The following is a 19,565-nucleotide window of genomic DNA, read 5'->3' as shown; positions in this document are numbered from 1 at the left end:
TTTTTCGATGGTGTACTGAGACCTCTTCCCCTTCTAAAGGGGGGAAGGGGCTCACATACAAATGAAATACAAGTTCCTTCATACATCTAGAACTAATCAATTAAATGGAACCAAATTTGGCATGTGGGGGTTACAGAAGGCAAGATTTTTTTCTATGGTGAATTGAGACCCCTCCCCTCTTTGGGAGGAAGGGGGGCTCCCATGCAAATAATATACAAATTGTCTCATAACTCGAGAACTAATTAATCAAAATGAACCAAATTTGGCATGTGGGGGTTTTGGAGATAAGAATTTTTTCTAAGGTGTACTGAAACCTCTTCCCCTTCTAAGAGGGGGGGCTTTCATACAAATGAAATACAAATTTTCTCATAAATCTAGAACTAATCAAACAAATGGAACCAAATTTGGCATATGGGGGTTTCAGAAGGCAAGACTTTTTTCTGCGGTGAATTGAGACCCCTCCCCTCTTTGGGAGGAGGGGGGGCTCCCAGGCAAATAATATACAAATTGCCTATACAAATGCCTTTTCTACGGTGAATTGAGACCCCTCCCCTCTTTGGGAGGAGGGGGGGCTCCCATGCAAATAATATACAAATTGCCAAATTGCCAAATCAATCAAAAGCAACCAAATTTGGCATGTGAAGGTTTTTGTAGGTGTATTGAGACCTCTTCCCCTTCTGAGAGGGGTGGGGGGCTCCTATACAAATGAAACACAAATTTACTCATAAATCTAGAACTAATTAAGCAAATGGAACCAAATTTGGCATGTGGGGGTTTAAGGAGGCTTGAATTTATTTTAAGATGGTTTGAGACCCCTCACCCCTTTGGTAGAAGGGTAAGGACTGTCATACAAATAAAACAGAAATTTTCTGCTATGTAACAAGCGGTAAGCTGTGAAAGTAAACTAGTAAAACCTTCTCGGAGTAAAAGACAGTGAATCGACTCCGTTAATTCGCCTGTTCCATTCATGTCAAAAGAGAAGGACATTCGAATGGTACGTCATATTTGCGGTGAACGTGCTTTGGCTTTAATGTTATTTGTAACCAAAGGCCTTTTTAATGGTCACAAGCGAGTAAAAGTAAGATTATTGAAACATGTCAAGCTACGCATAACCATATTTAATACAATAATCTGTGGGCTGAGCATTCATTACTGTTTCAACCTTTATGATGCACACAAGTGATTTTTAAAAGAAATTTTCTATGTCTCAACGGTTGCAGGCATTGTACTTATGAACCCCCGTCCACGTATTTTCAAAGCCACCATTACATTCAATGAAGAATTGAATCACTTAAACAACGGCACTTACAGCTTCTTATAAACATGCATATGCCAGAAATGCAGTTTACATTAGTCTTTGATCTAATGATCTGATATAGTCCTACGTCACCCATTCGTATAACCCTTAGGGCTGCATACCTTGTAGTTTTTAGTATTCTTAACAATTACATTTAGCTGTCTGATAAACGAGGTGAAATTATTATAGTAACGCATCGTGCAATAAATTCTCAGGTAATGACTATATAATTATTATTTATTCAGCTCCTTAGATATTAAGAATTTCCAAGTTGTTTGTGGTGAACTTGAAGTATGTTCATACGTCCGTGAAGTATACTAATTTTTAAGAGTCTTTTCCAACACGCCCTTAAGTGTCCATCAATTTACCGCCCGTCCAACCAAATTAAAAATTTATCTATCCTTCAGGTATACACACAAGTGAATTCTTAAAATCGGAAAAACCCCTTATTTCTAATACCATCTTTCTTGTGACTACAGAGTGTGTTTATTTATTGGGTCGCAAATATAAACCACTTGCATCAGTTTACAGAACAAGATTTACTATTGGGAAAGATTTGTTTACCAAAAAACTTTTTCGTTACAGTTGTTTCTGAAGTGAGTAATGGGGTTAAGCGATTCTCCGTGCCCAGAAGGGGGTCGAGTGGTGTGGTGAAGAAACTTCTTTCAAACCAATTCGGTCGATTCCTCCATGAAGCATATCGCCAACTGAGGATACTTGATGTTTCCTTTTTTCTCTTTTTGAGGGGTAAAAGAAAACTTTTAGGTCCCTCTTTGCAGGAGTTGAAATTCTCTCAGGTGTGTCAAGGTCAATACAAGTAGATTTATTTAATTTGATCCTTTTCAGCTGACATCCCAACACGTTTTGCAATGGATATGTTTCGATTTATGTATTTTTTTCAAGTTAATGATTATTTTTTATTCGAATGGTGTTTCTTTTTTAATCTACTAAAATTGTTCGTAATTTTTGAACATATTTTTGTTGTTTGCAAGGTTATTTTCAACTAGAATATTGACTGCTTGATCTTTGGTTTCATTAAAATATTGGTTATTTGAAACATATTGCCTATAAAAATAATAGCCTTTTAAACTGAACTGTCAATTCACCTTAATTAGTTTGTATTTTTTGTAAACTTAAATATGTAAATATATTTCGTAAGCCATTCTTGCGTGAGTTCAGTACCTTATGTGCTTTACAGATTAAAAACTATTTTTATTTGTGGCGCTGTCAACAAGAACCGACCAAGCTGGCTGGCCAATGAATGTGCTGTCGCATCTATGGTTAACCGGATGGTTGACCTGTTTCGAATCAGTCTGTCATATCAACATCGTGTTTGCTGTTACAGTTGTCAACCTTGCTGGCACTACATTATTTAATTATGAACGAAAAAAAAGAACCCACAACATGAAGCCGATCACTCCGCAAATAACTCTGTTTCGTGGTCCGATTCGGCACGTACACAGCGTACCCTTGGATTACTTAAAATTGTTTTCAATTGTGTGCCTGGCTGCGAGGACACGGTCCGGTTGGTGTGTCGCAATTTCTTGGTCAGTTCGATGTGGTGGCTGGCAACTCTATTTCCACACCGCATCACCGGGTAAACGGCTAACGACCAGAATGTTGTTGTTGCTGATGATGATAGTGATGATGATGATGCAATACGAAGTTGACTGTCGGTGTTAGCCCGGTTGGCCCAAAACACACGTATATTCCGATGCAGTTGTGGGCACTCGGGTTAGAGGACACCATCAGCCCAGTTCAGTTCAGGCCAGTCCAGTCCAGTTTGTCTACGAATGGCTAAAGAGGCGATAAATCGGCATCCATTTGGAAACATAGCCCCGATCCTGTGTGCGAACGTGAAGCCGCTACGAGTACGTGAGTAAGCACCGGTGACCCAGCTCTGGCGCACAGGTCGTGTTGAAGAAGGTAGGCAATCAGTCTCCTTTGCGAAGGCCATTAGATGTACGAATATATGTGTTTGTTGTTCCCTACGTGTACGAGAACAGCAGTTGGCAGCTCTTCTTCGGGTCCAGTGTCGATGATGCTTTGTGTGTGGACTGTGTGGATACGAGCAGGATGATATTGCATTCCCTCGTTTCCACTGTAAATTGCGCCTAATGTGGGCATCAAATTTTAAAACGAGCCGTGTAACTTATTTCGAACAAGATCTCCCACATGTAGGTATTTCGTATACGGAGTCAGTTTGGAAGGCAGGATAAGCCACAACAGAGTTTCAGATATTGCCAAATATTGAATCATTTTGTTTATTCAGGGAAATCACGTTAACTCCTTTTACAGGACCGCATGGGTGTGAAGTGATGAAAATGAAGCAATTCTCCAGAAAGGATTCGGTGTCACTTGCCTTGCACTTGGATTTTACTATAGCAGACCATAAAATCTGTGCAAAGTTAGTTTATTCTGTTAAATCCTTTTGTGAGAATCTTGTGCATATATTTGGAATCTCGGTGTCTGCTAGCCTATGGTAATGCTGATTTAGCCAACTTTACTGTAATGAATCCTGCTCTAAATCACTTTACCTACCAATTCTTTATCACTATACCTACAAAACAGGGAATCAAATAAAACCTTAATGGAAAGTTCCGAATCTACATTTTTGTTTGTTTAATAATGCAAGATAAGTAACACTTTTTGGATAAACAAAATTCTCTTCCCACTGACTGTCATCGAGCACATCCCCCACATAGATTTTTTTTAAAGTTCTTAAGGATTGTATTCAAAATTAAGTAGGCAGTAGATTCGTCCATGAATAAAGAATTTCAATCACCTATGTATATAGCATAAATAGAATCTGAAACATTGTTGCAATCACAACTTAAATACACGAGGCTAGCTCATTAGTGGGGTATAAACATAAATTGCACTAATGTCATCAAGTTTGTCGGCGTAAACATTGTAGCAGGCCTCAATTTGTTTTGCACGTGGTAGGTACCTAAATGCGTTTTGCCTTTCATAACGCTGAAAACAAAGTTGGTTGTTTATGGAAACATGGTATGAAATTTTTTGATGGTGGAAACAACCACTTGGACCTGAATGAATAGATAGTCGCGGGTAGTAGCAAGCCTTGTATAGTTTGTGCTTCTATGGTTTAGTTGTGGTTGAAATTAAACAATTAAACTATTGAGTGTATGTCATTGGCATGGTAACATCATGGTCATGGTGTTTGTAATGCCAATTATAAATAATCTATAATTTTATTGTATGCGCTGGAGTTGTATCTTACGTTTCTAAAAAGATTCAGTTGGAGAAAATGAGGTTGAAGCGAGTTTTTATGAGCTCCGGTCCGACTTACCCCGTAATCCCACTTGCCTCGGGGTACCTTGTAATAGTTGAAATAAATGACAAAAAAAGAAAAGGAAAGTGTTTTTCAACATTTTCCGCAGAGGTTCCGGAGCAAAAACGCCACGCATCCCTAGTATTTGAATATCCAGAGCTGTACCTGCATTACCCGTGCAGCAACCCACGAAACATTTATTGATCGAGTAATAAACGTAATAGCTATTCAAGATAATAAAAAGACAATTCAGTTTGCCCCGCAAGGACGGTGTGCTCAAAGAAGGAATCATACAAACAATGATAATAATAATAACATAATAATAATAATAATAATGATTTTCCTTTTTCGGGAAGTAAATGTGGTTGCCCTGGTTGGTAGGGAACAAACTGGGAATGAGACTGAATGCGGAAGGTATTTTTGCGCAGAATGATGCTTTTCACGGTTTGCGGTGTAAAGTGATTCTGTTCGTTAATTTTTTTTTGGTTTTTGCACTCCGTTTGTCATGTCCCGGAAAAAATAGTTAAATTGCCATAGTAGTAAAAATCGGAGAAAGATTCGCGAAGACAGACTTGCTTTTTTAGGCTTTAACTTTCGTCTTTTTGGGTTTTGGGTTTTAAGTGCTATTTTAGTTTAAATCGTTTCGGTCTCTTCGGCGCATTTATAGCTTGGAATGTAACGAAAGAGGGCGCCGAAGATACCAAAACGATTTAATGTAAAATAGCACTTTTATGAGCGATATCGCACTTTGGATGGTACAATTTTCTTTGCAATTAGTAATATTTGACGTTAGATTTTTCCTCCATGCTACTCTCTCTCATGTAAAAGTAAAAAACAATATCTGAGTTTCTTTCAATGGTTGGTTTTGAGAAACCCAAGTTACCCGCCTTTCGTACGATTCCGACATAAATTATACCAAGTTACAAAGAGATTTTCCTATTTCGAACAGATGAAATCTCCTCTCAAAGCTGAATAATTCCAAACAAATTGCTAATAAATTGAGAACACGTCTAATCTACTGCAGTTGGTTATCAAAATAAATAATACAAAAAGCAACGATCACGTCACAAGTCAAGTTGAACACGGATCTAACGACCCCAATCTTCTATCAAGTTTACTTCCCGATTACTGTTGTAGGGATGCAGAGATAAACACGATTCAAAATAACAAAGGTGTGTAACCTTTGTACTCATTCCCAATTCCCACTTGGTTGCTGGACGTGACTGGACCCAAAATAGAGGATTAATTATGTAATTTTTTCGTCATACAACTAGATAAAATATGATGGCGATTCGTATAGCAAAGGTTTCTAGAAAATGGTTTGATCAAAGAGAACAGTCATCCAAGCAAAATGTCCCCACTTGGATAAAACGTATGTCAAATTGGTTGGAAAACTATGGTGATGGTGTCGCTAAAAGAGTATAAAGCTCAACAATTAGCTCATAAACGGTAGCTTCTGGCGCTAGTATAATGTTTATAGTCTATATAAACTAGCGGTCAGTGTGCACATCATTTAGTCTAGAAAAGAACCATTTAATAGGGAGACTACAGTGGTGGTGATGCTAGTATATTAGGCGATTTAAATTTGAAGGTTTATTCAAGAATTCCAGAAAAAAATATTCTGAATGAATGTCTGTTCTCCGTGATTTAATGTCTATGTGTATAGAAGTAAAACACGCTGCAAGGTTTGCAAATTTTAATAAACTAATCACTAACAGATATTTCAAACCCTCTGACGGACTGCATAGTTACCGACAACTAAGTATATGGGTCATTCCATCTCAAACGTACACCAAAATCGGAAACATTGGATCCGACCATCAGCGATTTCAACCAAAGCTGGCATAATTGTTTATTCCGACCCCACAACCAATTTCCCAAAGTTTTGTGCCGATTGATCAATCCCCCTAGCAGTGGCGCTACTTCCTTTTTACAGATTTAAAAAAAAACTCATTTTCCGGGTTCAAATATCTCTGACATGCCAATATACTTTTTCTATGGATTTTTGGCCGCGCAATCGAATGATGTTATCAGTTTTTATCTAATTTGTCAACATCATACATTTTTTTTGCAGTTTAAAACATAAAATGCGAATATCTCAAAACACCCCCACTTTAATTTTCAAATAAATCTGCTCAAAATGTTCGCCAGAAAATTCTACATAAGGAATTACTTAACTAGAAAAAACAATATTGGTAGTTTGGGAGATATGGCGTTTTGAATATCTGGGGCAAGCGTAATTCTATCTGAATTGTTAGTGAAAGTATGTTTATACACGTCTACCTGAAGCTTCCGGACATTTTTATGACTAAATAATGTATTTTAATGAAAAAGATGCATTTTCAACATAGAATCAGCATAATATATTTTGATGTTCGGGATACTTTTGTATATATTTAAATAAAAGTAACAGTTTCGTACAAATTTTTATAGTTTTATTATTTAAGTGTGCTAGTTATTGGAGCAATATAATGCATTGTTATGTCGACTAATGTGGTTTTTCACTACCGTGATTATTCGAAACTTCGAAATAATTTCGAATCCTGAAAAATGCTTTATTAACATTTTATTGCACTACGGAAAAAAACTAGCCTTAAAACGAATCAATTTCAGAAACGGCCTGCCTGCTGCTAAAATATAAGAGATCTTATGTAAAATTTTCTGGCGAATCGCGTGGTGTCCACCCCTTCCCTAATTGTCATCGGAAAGTACCAAGTTTTGAAGATTTTCATCTATTTTTAAGAATATTAGCAAAACCTAAACCTCAGGTACTTTCACTAACAATTCAGATAGAATTACGCTTGCCCCAGATATTCAAAACGCCATATCTCCCAAACTACCAATATTGTTTTTTCTAGTTAAGTGATTCTTATATAGAATTTTCTGCCGAGCATTTTGAGCATATTTATTTGAAAATAAAATTGGAGGTGTTTTGAGATACTCGCATTTTTTGTTTTAAATTGCAAAAAAAGTATGATGTTGACAAATTAGATAAAAACTGATAACATCATTCGATTGCGCGGCCAAAAATCCATAGAAAAAGTATATTGGCATGTCTTTACATCAAACTGTTTCAGAGATATTTAAACCAATGAAAAATGAGTTTTTTTGAAAATCTGTAAAAAAGGAAGTAGCGCCACTGCTAGGGGGATTGATCAATCGGCATAAAGCTTTGGGAAATTGGTTGTGGGGTCGGAATGAACTATTATGCCAACTTTGGTTGAAATCGCTGATGGTCGACTCCAAACCTTGTGTACGTTTGAGATGAGATGACCCATATTGGATTTTCTGGACATTTTGTTGGATTCGGGTGGAGCTTGCAAGAACTCTAACATAAATTCAGTTAAAGCTAAGTAAGCGGGTTCGGTCAGAAATTCCGACGAATTTTTCTAGTCGAGCTACAGGCTTTTGGAACATTGAGCACTGCATTCATTGGAATCGTTTTCATTCCTTTTTTCTCTGCTCCATTTTGTGATCTACTTTTGTATTGTATAAGAACCTTATTCTGTGTGTAACGAAAACCTCAGGGTCACAATGATAACTGGCAAAAAAAATATAGTTCTTGCGATTCGTCACCAAGTGTACCGAACGTCATGTGAGTTGACTCAAATACTTTATTGGTGCGTATTATAAATACTTGTAATATACATCTACTACAGATAGTAATTTATTTGCCTGTAATGTTGGACGCGTGGCAATTCGCGTAGGCGAAGTCTGTTCCAGTTAGTGTTTGGTCGCTTCTTTCTAGTTACTGCAGCGCCTCTAGTTTTACCAAGAACCTAATGAAAGCATTTTGATCTGGAAGAATTGTTTATTTATTGGTGAAAATTTCAGGATTGTTCAAGATTGATGTATGCGTTAAAAAGTTATTGAAGATGGAACGCAAGAGACGTAAAATTTTTTTGCGCACTCACGTTGAAAACTCAACGCGGTTAGGAGGAACTAGAGTTCTCAATTGAGAGATTGGCCAGGGCACCTCAGTAGCTCGCGAGAACTTGTCATCATTAAACCAACGACACACGTTTCACGTAATCAGTGAGTGTCGTTGGTTTAATGATGCGAGTTTTTGAGTGACATGGTCAGTCTCTCAATTCAGAACTCTAGAAAGAACGCTTGCCAAGGTTCTCGAATTTCTAAATGGCGTGCTCAAACCAGCGGGGTGGTGTGGTTGTCAAACTACATACATTGTACATGTCCCACTCATTGGTTTTGGTACTTTTGGTTATAGTGCCTACTTAAAGGTTTATTCATTTTAAGACTACTGAAACTAATTACAAAGCAGTCAAACACAGCCTTTTAGCTATAATTTAACTAATTTTAGCTGTTGTTTTCGGTATACTGGCTGGTTCCAAGTTGTCGCCGTCCATGGATGTTTAGTCCGCTAAATTTTGACAATTTCACACCCCTGGCTCAAACGTTACCGAGAAACATTGATGTTGGATCACGCATACATAAACCACCATAAAAGTGGGCAATGTTATCGGAGACTACGAGTGTAGATCATCAAGGCAATTCGAAATAATTCTGAGCAAGATTGTTAGAAGGCAACAGCATTGCAGCACTAGTCCCGCCATTATCTTGTACACTAAAATTATTTTTTCTGTATTTTCAGTATTATCACTGCGACCAATGTTTTAATCTATATCGTTCAGGTGTCTTCACATCCCTGGCACGAACGTCATTCTCATACATTTTTCTTGCAGCCGTTAGAGCCAGGCTTGCTGGCTCGATTTTGACAGCAGCTGTAAGAATTACGCAATCATACGGTTGTATGCTTCAGAAACTTTGTTGCATGTGGGATGTAGATAATGAAACATATTCGTTTTTCCTGTTATCGGCAACGTAAGAAAGGAAAAATTCGGACTTTTGGTAGCCTTATTTTTTACGATAAACGAAAAAGGGAAAACAACACGCTGCATTCGTTATACTGCGCAGCATTAAATACATGCGTTGTCTCGTATAAATGTTGTTTAAACATTTGTTATCTACCTCTATTACCACCACTATCGGAGGCGGCTTCAGCTGACAGCTGTCGTGACAGGGATCTGGGTGTCTTCCAACATTTCGTTTTTTTCAGTATCGCTAAAAATGAGTGAACTGCCCATGACCCGTGCTTAAGTGTCAGTGTTTTCTTCTTCTTTTTCCTTTTATGCTTTTACTACTTTTCAACCAATGCACTATGGGCAAAAACGAGCGAAAAAACGGACGCATCTAATTACCCCTATTTTTGACATTTTTTCACACTTATTGGACTATACCAAGCTTGACTTCGAGAAAATAAAACCTAAAAACCTGATATTTTTGTGTAAAAAAGTCCGCAGAAATGAATAGGGATTACCTTATTTAGTTTAGAGCATATTAATTTTATTGGTTAAGTTCCCATTTGGTATGGTCAGCTTGGTAAAGCGTTCAACCAAAAAAATTATTGTACTCTAAACTAAATGGAATAAGCCCTATTCAATTCTGTGGAGTATCGAAATTTAGAAGAGCTCCGATTGAATTCAATTCAAAAACATGCGCTTCTTTGCCAGAAATATCCGTTTCATTGTAATTAAAAACAAAACACCATGCGGCTGCATTGTATTCTCGCAACTATATTTAAATCAATGTTGCAAATCGAGCGAGAAGACAACGATGGCTACTCTGATGCGAGAGAGCCTGAGAGGCATAGCATTCTACACGTACGCCGCTCACGCAAGCGTAAGACAAACAGCCGCCGTTGCTGTGTGCAGACATTCTGCTACCTACACACTCGTGAACGGACAGCTTCATTTCGTCTTCCTGCAAAGCTTCCTCGCGAGTCAATTAACTCATGAGCAATCAGCTGCCACTGGGATACAGATTTTGCATTCCTTTTTCTCTTCTCTTCATCTTCATCCTCAATTCTACTCACGGGTGGGAGTGCGTGCCCTCGTGAGTAACGTTTGCATTAACAAAATGGACAAAAATTGCCGATTTTTCATGGGTTTACCTTCACACGCACTGATGAAACTACCCATGCAGCATCAATCATAATAACCCACGAGTCGGCAGAAGAAATTTGACAGCTCTATCAGTCGAACTCTCGGCGAACTCGGCCCGTTTCGGCGTCTACAACGTCTTGGCACTATTGGACAATAATCAGAGCATCGAAAGTAAGCCCGGTTCCGGACGGCCGACGATCCTAAGTAACAAGAAGCTCTAAAGGATACTGAGGAGGAATTCCGACGGAAAAGTGACTACATCGCTGCGTGCACTTGGCCGGGAGGTTGGTGCAACCGACCAAACAGAGAAAAAGTGGAAGAGGAAGTGATCTCCGAAGTGAAGTTCATTTCACACACCAAGTTCCACAACAAGGTGGTGCTGTGGGGGAAAATCAGCGAGAAGGAGGTGTCAAAGCCGCTCTTCTTTCGCTCCGTACTGACCGTGAACGGAAAAATTTATACCACAAAGAGAAATACCATAAGGGCGAAGACGCGGTGTTCTGGTCGGATCTGGCGTCGGCCCACTACTGTGGTACCCAAGAGGGGGGGGGGGGGGGGGGGGGGGGGGGTTATTGGTAGCTACGCTTAACAAGTCGTTGTGACTCCTACCTTTTGTCCAATGCTGGAAGGGTAAAAGGTAGGAGTCACAACGACTACTTGTCAAGCGTAGCTACCAATAACTCCCCCTCCCGCTCACTTTTCCGCTCTTTCCCCACCACTCCAAAAAATCATTACTTTCCCCTACCGTCCCTTCATCAATTATAGAACCACCGTTTCAAAAAATATTGATAAATATGCTTGACCGCATTTCAAGGTCAAGACTAAAAAAAACCCGAGGATGGTCTAACTCGAAAACATGCCTACGCGCATGTTTTCATCCGCCATGGCGAATGTTTCGGTCAACTGCCGGAAGGATGCTCGCAAGGGTGTAGAATTTTTTTTGCAGGTAAGCTAATATAATTACCTTCCATGGGAAATTTATCAAACTCAATTACCTGTCTTAGTATTTTGCATCACTTTCCGAAGAAAGTCCATTTTTTAATGCATACGCTAATCGGTGTATCAGCAGTTCGGGCTGCCAGGACGAACGAGAGCGACGACTGTGGCTCGCAAAAACTCACCGCAGTGCATGAATAAATAAGAGCGAGAGTCCGAAAGGGATGTTTATACCGGCGTGTTCGTTAGAGTGAATACGCACGTGTGAGAAAATTAGGCCACACTTGTGTAGGTTTCGCAACTGATTTAAATTGTATCTTGAAAAGTAAAAATTTAGTTTGCGGTTTGCGCAATTGAAAACATAATGTGGATTGCGAGGTTCAACGATTTGGTGACGAGTAGCCCGAAACCGAGTACACTGGATAGAAATTCTTGACACAGTCGGCCTTAAGCGGCCAGAAGTCAGTAAGTAAATAAGATATAATCTACTTTCCAGAAAAATGTGAATAAAGACGGTCTCGTTCAGGTACATTCGGTGAAAACTTTGAATATTTTCAATATTTTTGCGATTTGCTCTGAAAAGCTTATTCAAAAGCCTTTCATTTGGTATCAAAATCAATATTCATTGGTTCACAAATTATGAACTGTTGGCAAAAACGAAAATATTTGGGACAACACCGACTCAGAAAGGGGCATCCCAAGCGCAAAAAATAAGGGTCTAAAACTTTATGGAAAGAAACAAGTACGTAAAATTTGAACAAACTTGCAACACCTTTTTATAGGTATGTCTTTTTTCATGGAATTGCTAAATTAAAATATTAATATCAGTGAATATAACGGGTGGCAACTAAAATTTTGGAATTTTTTTCTCAAGCTGTCAAAAAAAAGACAAAGATACATGAAGAAGATCTGATTTACCGAAATTAAAGATACATTATCCATTGTTGAAAAAAAATTAGTGTACATTTGAAAACGGTCCGTAATCGGCTGTTCGGCGAAGCTTTCGTTTTACGTCGAAACAGGAGCGTTGTACGACCGTCATGTCAACTTTGCGAATGCATCTCTTGATTCTAGCAACCAACTATTTGCCATTCGTGGCTCTCCAGTTATTTTTGTACTCCAAGGAACTCAAAATCTCGAAGAAATCTTCGATTGGGTGCACCGAGACAGATTTTTCGGGTCGTGGTTTTTGGGTAAAAACGGGATCGAATAAGTATCTAGGAGCGATTGTGTTTTTTTGGCGTAATGCGATGATGTTCTATCCGGCCAAAACACGTATTGTCCATCTGCATGATGTTTTTGTAGAAACGGAATCAAAATTTTCTTCAAACATTCGTCTGGTGCATCTTAATTGATTGCCAAACCAGAGGGCTTGTTGTAGAAGAAACGAGAAAGAGAACGATGTCCTTCTGCGTCCATAATTTTGGCTGGTCTTCCACTACCTTGCTTGTAAATAGTTGCTGGCATCTTAGAATATGGTAAACAGTCAAAGCCGCAACATATTTGCTTTTTAAATGTTGTACCGTATACTTTTTGCCGAGATTTCTGTTGCAGTTGTACTACGCACTCCTGAAATGCTTCTTGTTTCGACGCCATTTTTAGCAAAAGTAGACAAGCATAAACAAAACAAAAAATATTAACAAAAAGAGGAGAGAGAGAGCTAACACATATATACTCTCATTTCTCTCTGAGATCGTTTGTTGCTGAGCATAAGGGCCGCGAAAAAATTCCAAAATTTTAGTTGCTCCCCGTTAATATGATCTAACGATGTGAAGTAATTTACTTTGAAAATGATATTGAGTGTGCCCTTATTTTGCAAACAACTTGCGTAATTTTATAACATTGGTCTACAGCTTTTCTGGAGCGCAACAACAGTGTGCTACAAATATAATAATGTGTTATGAAACTGATATTTAGTTCTGAACGGGTAACCATGCGTCATACTTTTTACAGATGTATAATGGAGACGCCTGGTATCGCATGATTGCAGTGCAGGATTTTAATGCTCGAAATGCAAAAATGCAACAACTGTTTTCAAACAGCATTTCGATGGGCAAAAAGTGTATTGAAGGACCGTGATGAAAATAATTAAAAGTTTGCTTGCCGAAAGATCCTTTCTAATTCTGGTTTCCGCTCCTAATTTTTATAGCCTCCTTCTACCCTTAGAATGTTACTGAGTTTACAGTATTCTCGATTATTATCCTATTATATTTGCATAATGTTTGGTTTCTAAAATAAGTTCGCAGCCACATTTTAGTCAAATAACTAGATCTAGAACTTCAAAGGAGTGTCAAAGGAAAAAATTTGCTTTTATCATAAGCATAACTTATATTTAACAACATACAAACATTCATTATACAGTTCATTGGTCCCTCGGGGAAAATCTCTGGTTAAGGGGAAACCGAAAGTGGCTCAAAGATGGCTGGGTAAATGGCTACCATTCGAAGCATGTATTGTTTTGCACCTTAAAAATGCATCTGTATTGGCAGAGTACGCTTTCGCCACGTAATCAGTGCCTCCAGCGCTGTTATAATTTCCTAAAACTTGCAATTCAATTTATCGATCTGCTGTGTATCAATAAACGCTCAGCAAAACATAATTGCTAATGGAAAATAAATTTAACTGATCATATCGATCATTACGTGTTCATAAAAGCGACCAATGTATAATTTGGAATTAGTTAATAGATATTTGGTTGCGCACATATTTCGTTGAACTAGCGATTTCCGAAAAAGCAGCAACACAGTATCAAACTTTCGTCACATCAATGAGCTTTTAAAGAGCTTTCAACTCTCGCCGCATCGATAAGCTTAGATTGATATAAACAAACAACACGCAAGCGCAGAAATCAAAAACTGGCCTCCGATGCAAACGGATTAATTAAACATCCTAGTGATCCTACGCATTATTCAGTTGCTGCTGTTAATCTTGATTGAATCGGAATGCCTTGATAAAGAAAACAAACCATATTTCGGGATGTTTGTAGTCGGTGCGGTTGGCTGCTGATCAGGTGTGTTTATGTTTGCAAGCTCCGCTATTTGACATATATTACGCGCACAAATTGAGGAAGCCAGCAACGTAGCACCACGTGACGCTTTCCCATTCGAGCTACCCCATATTAATACTGATACCGTTATTGCTGCATTAGGTAAACTGAAGACCTCGTACGCAGTTGGACCGGATGGCATCCCTTCTGCGGTATTGAAGCGATGCGGTTCTGCACTTAGTTCTCCTATCGCCAAGCTTTTGAATATGTCGATACAGCAATGCAAATTCCCTGACCGATGGAAATCTTCTTATCTTTTTCCAATATATAAAAAAGGCGATAAACGTGACATAACTAATTATCGCGGGATCACGTCCTTGTGCGCTTGCTCAAAACTTTTCGAGATAATTGTTAATGACGCTATGTTTGCTTGTTGTAAATTCTACATTGATGCTGAGCAGCATGGATTTTTTCCAAAAAGATCGGTAACCACAAATTTGATGCAGTTTGTTTCCCGCTGTATGCAAAGCTTGGACTCTAGCCTGCAAACTGATGCTATCTATCTAGACCTGAAAGCTGCTTTTGACCGTGCTAGGGAAAATGGAGCGACTGGGTGTATCTACGGACGCCATCTGCTGGTTTAGATCTTACTTAACGAAGCGAAATTTATGTGTCAAAGTAGGATCTACTGTTTCCAACTGCTTCTCCAATCGATCTGGAGTTCCACAAGGCAACAACCTGGGCCCGCTTCTTTTCTCGATTTTCATAAACGATGTCGCGCTTTTGCTTCCGCAGGACTGTCGGTTGTTTTATGCTGACGATACAAAAATCTTTAGAGTCATCACGTGCCAAAGCGACTGCGTGGAACTACAGGAATACCTGAACTCTTTTGTGAGCTGGTGTGCAACAAACTGTCTAACTTTAAGTATATAACTGTCTAACTTTAAGTATCTTTCATTGCTAGGCAGTCGAAACGGTTTATCTCTCCAAACGTTTCAATGACTCGCAAAATCCTGGAGCTTTCGAAGAAAGATCTTAGCATTTATACTGGTCTTATAACAGGACATTGTCCGAGCCGATATCATCTGAAGCTAATGGGAAAACTTCAAGATGATATATGTCGCTTCTGTAGCATAGAAAAAGAAGACTCGGAACACCTGTTATGCCGATGTCCGGCAATTCTCAATAAAAGATTAAGGTTCTTTGAAAGAGGGCTGTTAGAACCCTCTGATATTTGGAGAACAACTCCCAGCGCAGTAGTGCACTTCATCCGAAGTGCATCACCGGGCTGGACAAATGCTATTAGTCAAACAATGACGATCACTTCTGATAGTGGTACGTCATCTTGACAACATAGCTATAATAAAACGGGGGATATATCACAATAGATCAAACAAATGGTCGCAGTGATAAAAATACCCAACATGGAAAAAAAAAACTTTAAGTATAGACAAGTGCAACATAATTTCGTTTCACTGGAAGCGTGCGCCAATCGAACATAACTACACTATTTCGGGCCACTGTCTCCACCGTGTGCAATGTGTCAAAGACCTGGGAGTGCTGCTAGATAACGAGTTAACATTCAGGAGCCACTATGAAAGTATCATCTCAAGAGCTAACCGCCAGCTAGGATTTATTTTCAAAATTGCCGATGAGTTTCGTGATCCTCTCTGCCTTAAATCGCTCTATTGCTCTCTTGTGAGATCGATCCTAGAAACTAATTCTGTTGTTTGGTGCCCATTTCACGCTAACTGGTGCAACACAATAGAAACGGTGCAGAAGAAATTTATCCGCTACGCGCTTCGCCATTTGCCTTGGAGTGACCCGCTGAACTTGCCATCATACGAAGATCGCTGCCGACTTCTTGGTATTCAGCCTTTGGAGTTGAGACGACGAATTGCCTAAGCTGTCTTCGCTGCGAAGCTTCTATCCAACCACGTAGACTGTCCTTCGCTACTGGAGCAGTTGAACATATATGCTCCTGTTAGGCAGTTACGTCAAAGGAATTTTCTGTACCTAGAGCCACGGAACCGCCAATTTGGCGCTCATGAACCTGTCAGAATTATGTGCCAACGTCTCAATGAAGTGTTTGAGTTATTTGACTTCAATGTTCCAGTTCATGTTTTTCGAGAGCGACTAGGCAATGTTTTCAATAGAAGCCAGAATTATTTTATTCATTAAGACAAACAGTCAGATGGATTTTTTGAAATAAATAAATAAAAAATAAAAATAAAATAAAAATTACCAATACTAATGCAATATTCAAATAAACGTTTAGGTTTTTAACAAACACATGAGATGTACAGTACAGTGTTTGTCGCACTAACACAATAACGTTAGCCACTTTCGGTTCCGCCTTAATGACGGATAATGAAGGCAATACTTCAACAATGGGTTGAAACAATCCCAGTTTTAATTTAATTTAACTTTCCAAATATGCTCTTTAACTTTCTGCGGCTGAGGTGACAGACACCAGAAATCAGTAAAATGCAATAGACAATACATAATTGTATTCTAATTCTGAAGTTTGCAGTGTATTCTCGTCTCATATCTGCGGTCTTATTACATCCAATAGCTTGATAAACTTATGTTTTCAATTCTAATATAATTAAAAGCTGAATATACATAATTCAATAATAACAATTTTTAAGTTAAGTTTAGGTGTTCAGCAGACTACCACCTCAGTATAATCGTTAAGATTAGGGCACCTCAGCCCCAGAAGCTAATGAATAATGAAAAACTTTCGCATGTCCTTCTACGGACCTATACGTATCCCAAAAATTTTGATCGCTGTTTTTGCTGCGTAGGATGTATTGTAAGCTCTAAAATACACTCCCTCTAAAATTCAGCTCAACCTACAAGAGTAAAGTTTCCGTCGACTTCTTTATGCTCTGTATGAATACACTAAGCTTGTAACAACTATTAAGTGGTAACCTTGTCAAGTTCACATAGTTCACGTTAAACAGTCAGCAACTGTAATAACTTGCCTGCACGCACTTGTGCAGTTGTGTGTTTACTCTTGGCAAGAAACACTGAGCTTTGCTCCCTTTATAGGCATGAAGTTCTTTGATGTACTTACCGGAATTGCTCGGCGAGCAAGTGTAGTTGCCGGAGTCCGAAGGTGATGCACGCGCTATGACCAGCCGGCTGGTCCGGGTTTGCTGCTCGGTCAGTACGCTGATGCCGCCCCGTTGTGAATAATTGATCACCCGGCCGCCCTTGTACCAATAGATGAAGGAAGGTGGCTGTGGTGACTGCAGCGCTACGCAGGTCAAATTAATGTCACTGCCACTCTTAACGAACAGCTCGGTGTTTCCGAGAATCTTGGCCTTTGATACTGGAAGGGAACAAAACATGAGACAGAGCAAAAGTTATTCTCGGTTCGCAGAAGTGGACATTTTCCGTCAAATTACGTATTCATGTTGATGTTTAAATGCTTTTTATGAGGTTTTATGAGCTGGCATCTGAGTTCATATTTGACAGTTATATTGAACCGCAATAGAGCTGGGAGTTGGAGCAAGACAATTGTAAATCGAGCTCACTTGTTATTTGATTCATCATATTGCTAATTAATTACTCAGTGTGTAATTTCGATACGTGAGTTGTAATGAAGTCAAATTAGAATGCGTAAAAAAGCTGACTAAAAAACTGTAAATGAGTTTTATTTGCGTTTTTTTTGCGTGCAGCAGAAGCTAGCTCGACAACATCACATGAAAACGTAATCCATACAGATTATGCTATTTTATTTCAGTTAAAACTTTTATGCCCAACGGGTCAACCTGAACGATTCAAATACTCACCAACTACGTTCAGCCGGAATGCCTGGCTAATTTTCGGCTCAGTCGAAACTTGACACTCGTAGACACCGGAGTCCCGTGCCTGCGGTGACGTGATGCGTAACGTCCACTCGTCGCTGCCGTCCGTGTGCAGCGACTGGAAGCGCTGGTCGTTGGTGTACGTCAGTATCCCGACGGTCAGGATATGTAGATCTCGTTTCCGTATCCAGGATACCTTTTCGGCCATGAAAAGTAGACATCAAAGGAGAAAGATTAATATTCTGCATCGTTACTCGTACGGTCAGTGGAGCCGGCTAAATGAGTTGTGCAAATGCCTACCGCTCGGTCTCCCAAACTTTTGACCCGACAGTGAAGCTGACACGTTTGTCCCGCAATTGCCGTCAGCTCCCGCTTGGTGGTGTTCTCGAAGTACGGCTGTACCATGCTGTTTTCCCAGTACATTTGAAGATCAGGAGTCAGTGTATCTGCGGGGAAAGTTGATTGGATTCAGTTTTCATTTAGGCGAAGCATTATCAAAAGTCAGGTTTGCAATCTACCGGTACATCTGCGAAAGCACCATTAGGTTCGATTTTGAAATTTGGAGTCAGGAGAAATTTAATCCATTAAGACGGTACCTTTTATTATAGGATTTTACGCTGATCCAAATACCTGCAGTGAACTTTTCTTTACGTACCGCAAAGCACGTCTTGCGATAGAATTTTCTGTGCATGGGATCTTGTAGATGCATTTCTATAGAAGCGAAGGATATACAAGCTCGTAAAGATTTCTTCTGCTTTCATTATCGGTAGATTATGATAAGAAACGATAATTAAAACCAGAGCTATTGATTGCTTCGTCCCTTGTCACAGTCGTTGAAAGAAGCCACTGCGCTACTGCAATACAGGTTAGCAGTTAACGTGAAAGCAGTAAAAAAATATAGCTTTTGACTTCATCTCATCAGGGGATTCTATCTTTCCAGAAGAAATTGCTACAAACATTCATTCGAGCTATACAGTAGCATCTGAAGCATACTTTCTTTTGAGGGGGCTAAAAACCGACTTTCTTTACGGAAGAATTTTCATATTCAAATCGAAATTCAAAATCAGGCCACCAGCAGGAGAGGCTGTGTATTTATTCCATATCGTATGGCAGCTGGATTCATTTTATTTATTGAGTGCACAATTATTGATTGAATGCTTGTTACAAAAGATAAACCCGGCTGATTGGTAGGCATTACTAATATAATACTAGTAGTAGGGGGCCAACTATTTAGATATCAGGGTGTTAGGTAGCTTAGTGCAAATATTTCAGGGGG

The 19,565-nt window shown here is 39.2% G+C and overlaps 1 protein-coding gene across 1 annotated transcript in view; it reads right to left on the bottom strand.

Moving 5' to 3' along the window:
• Positions 1–19,565, bottom strand: part of LOC128739841 (uncharacterized) — a 45,947-nt gene that overhangs the window by 12,644 nt on the left and 13,738 nt on the right. Inside the window, exons 2-4 of the mRNA XM_053835342.1 lie at positions 18,590–18,735; positions 18,275–18,485; positions 17,554–17,811 (exon numbers count right to left, since the gene is read on the bottom strand). Coding sequence (XP_053691317.1) covers positions 17,554–17,811; positions 18,275–18,485; positions 18,590–18,735 — 615 coding nt within the window. The remainder of the gene's footprint in view (positions 1–17,553; positions 17,812–18,274; positions 18,486–18,589; positions 18,736–19,565) is intronic.

Source organism: Sabethes cyaneus, chromosome 3, assembly GCF_943734655.1.
Source record: "Sabethes cyaneus chromosome 3, idSabCyanKW18_F2, whole genome shotgun sequence".
Classification (NCBI taxonomy): Eukaryota; Metazoa; Arthropoda; class Insecta; order Diptera; family Culicidae; genus Sabethes; species Sabethes cyaneus.
Note: the sequence above shows the minus strand (reverse complement) of the source record. Positions and strands in the feature narration are given on the sequence as shown.